Below are 2,027 nucleotides of genomic sequence, written 5' to 3'. Positions count from 1 at the left end.
GATAAAACCTAAACGATACCCATCCCTAATCCTGACTTTGTTCATGTTGCTTCTCACATCAACGTCTTCATCTTTTCTTTTATAAGGAAATTCAGAGGCTCAAATTTTTTAATGTAATGATTTAAACGTGTCCTATTCTATATTCTTAGCACAACAAATACAGCTTTGTGTATTTTTTTTAAGTCAGAACCAAACTACAGGTTAACTAACTATACTCAGGTTAGCTTGGCCCTAACAAAACGCTCATGTGTCCATGAAGAGAGAGAACTTGAGCCACCCTACATTTATTTATTTTTTGCTTCCATTGTCAATCTGTGTGAAGGAGGTGAGGGGTTGTTGGGGAAAATTGATGGAGCTATGAACACCGAAAAGTATGATGATCAGATTTTGAGCCAACATGGAGTACAATCCGGGAAGCATCTCACTGGCAACAGCTTCATTTTTCAGCATGATAGCGATCTAAAACACACTGCCAGTGCGGTAAAAGCATAACTAGTTAGAAAAACACACACAGTGGAATAGTATCAGCCCGGATGTCAACGTTATTGAAGCAGTGTGGGATCAACTTGATAGAGAATGGAACAAAAGCAAACCAACATCCAAAGAAAAGCTTTGAATGTCCTTTACGAAAGCTGGAGAACTATTCCTGAAGACTACTTAAAGAAATTACAAGAAAGTTTTCCTAAGCAGCTCACTATGTGTTGAAGAATAAAGGTGGTCACACCAAATACTCTGTTTTTGCCTTATATATAAATGGAAACATATTTGCACATATTTCAATAAATCGTTGTGCCTTTTTCCTATTTTCTGAGCAAAATATAAAGAAATGAGGGATAGCTCAAGACTTTTGCACAGTACTGTAGGAATGTGAGATCACTTTCCCTTACAGACATCAGCATCAAGATTTGGGGATGTCATATATTTCTACAGTGAAAGAATCAGGAGATGGTGTCATGTTTAGGTTTTAGTAATGGCTTCAACAGAGACTTTAAAGATTCTTTGATTTTCATTTAAGAAAGATGGCTGTATTCATTTTGAACGTTCACATGGATTTATGAGTGCTGACAGAAATAAAAAGATCACCATTTTTAGCAGAGCACACTGTACGTGTTTTCTTTGTACTTCCATATTTTCTAAAATCATAAAAGACAATAAAACTCTGGATGAGTCAATCCAATCTATCAAGTTTCTTGAAAGGTTGCAGTCACAGGACTCTATGATCTCATTTGTCTCACAGACCCGTCTCAGTGATGCCCCGATTTTTAAAAAGAAAAACACACACTTTTCAATCACCGCAACCCATTGCCTCATTTTTTGCCTTTTTAGAAGTATGTAATTTATTTTTGTTTGTGCTTTATGACAAAAACAACCAAAAAAACAAACATTTAAAGTGCTGCAACTAGAAAGCACGTACTGTGCACAGAGACACACACACACACACATAAATACACATGCACAGTCATATCGCTGACTTATCAAACACACACTGATCAATATATAATCTTCAAAGAGAGACAATATGCTGATTTAAAAAAAAAAATCCCAGCAAAGCAGCAGCAGTGCTTGGTGCCACACACAGGCGAGAACACGCCAAAATAAACAGGAAAACAAAACACTTGTGATGGCGGGGTGAAGAACATCACAGTCAATTTGAGCAAACATATCAACCACACACATCTGACTCACTCTGTGCTTTAAGCCTTCTGCTGCCCACCATCCGAAGATGCTTCCGGAAGTTCCTGTGGGTAGCAAAATCAAAGCGGAGGAGGGATAACAGAGGACAGAGGAAGGACCAAAATGTAAAGAAGAGAAAGGGGAAGCGGTGGGTGGGGAGAAAAAAAGTCAGGCAACACACAAAAACACACACATTAGTGTCACGCATCTATTTATAACAGAGGTTTGAAAAAAGAGCTAATTAGGTAAATATATATTCATTTACTTGTCAGCGTGAGTGGTCAAAACAGTGCTGTGGGAGTAATGTGGGCTACTACATGGTGACAATACCTCTTTTTATGCTTTTTTTTTTT

At 37.7% G+C, this 2,027-nt stretch overlaps 1 protein-coding gene across 4 annotated transcripts in view; it reads right to left on the bottom strand.

Moving 5' to 3' along the window:
* Positions 1-2,027, bottom strand: part of nsmfa (NMDA receptor synaptonuclear signaling and neuronal migration factor a) — a 42,507-nt gene that overhangs the window by 14,891 nt on the left and 25,589 nt on the right. For all 4 annotated transcript variants that reach the window (XM_013909873.1, XM_013909876.1, XM_013909874.1 and 1 more), the window contains one exon: positions 1,687-1,739. In XM_013909873.1, coding sequence (XP_013765327.1) covers positions 1,687-1,739 — 53 coding nt within the window. The remainder of the gene's footprint in view (positions 1-1,686; positions 1,740-2,027) is intronic.

Source organism: Pundamilia nyererei, unplaced genomic scaffold (genome assembly GCF_000239375.1).
Source record: "Pundamilia nyererei isolate P.nyererei 1_Seehausen unplaced genomic scaffold, PunNye1.0 scaffold00032, whole genome shotgun sequence".
NCBI classification, from domain to species: domain Eukaryota; kingdom Metazoa; phylum Chordata; class Actinopteri; order Cichliformes; family Cichlidae; genus Pundamilia; species Pundamilia nyererei.
Note: the sequence above shows the minus strand (reverse complement) of the source record. Positions and strands in the feature narration are given on the sequence as shown.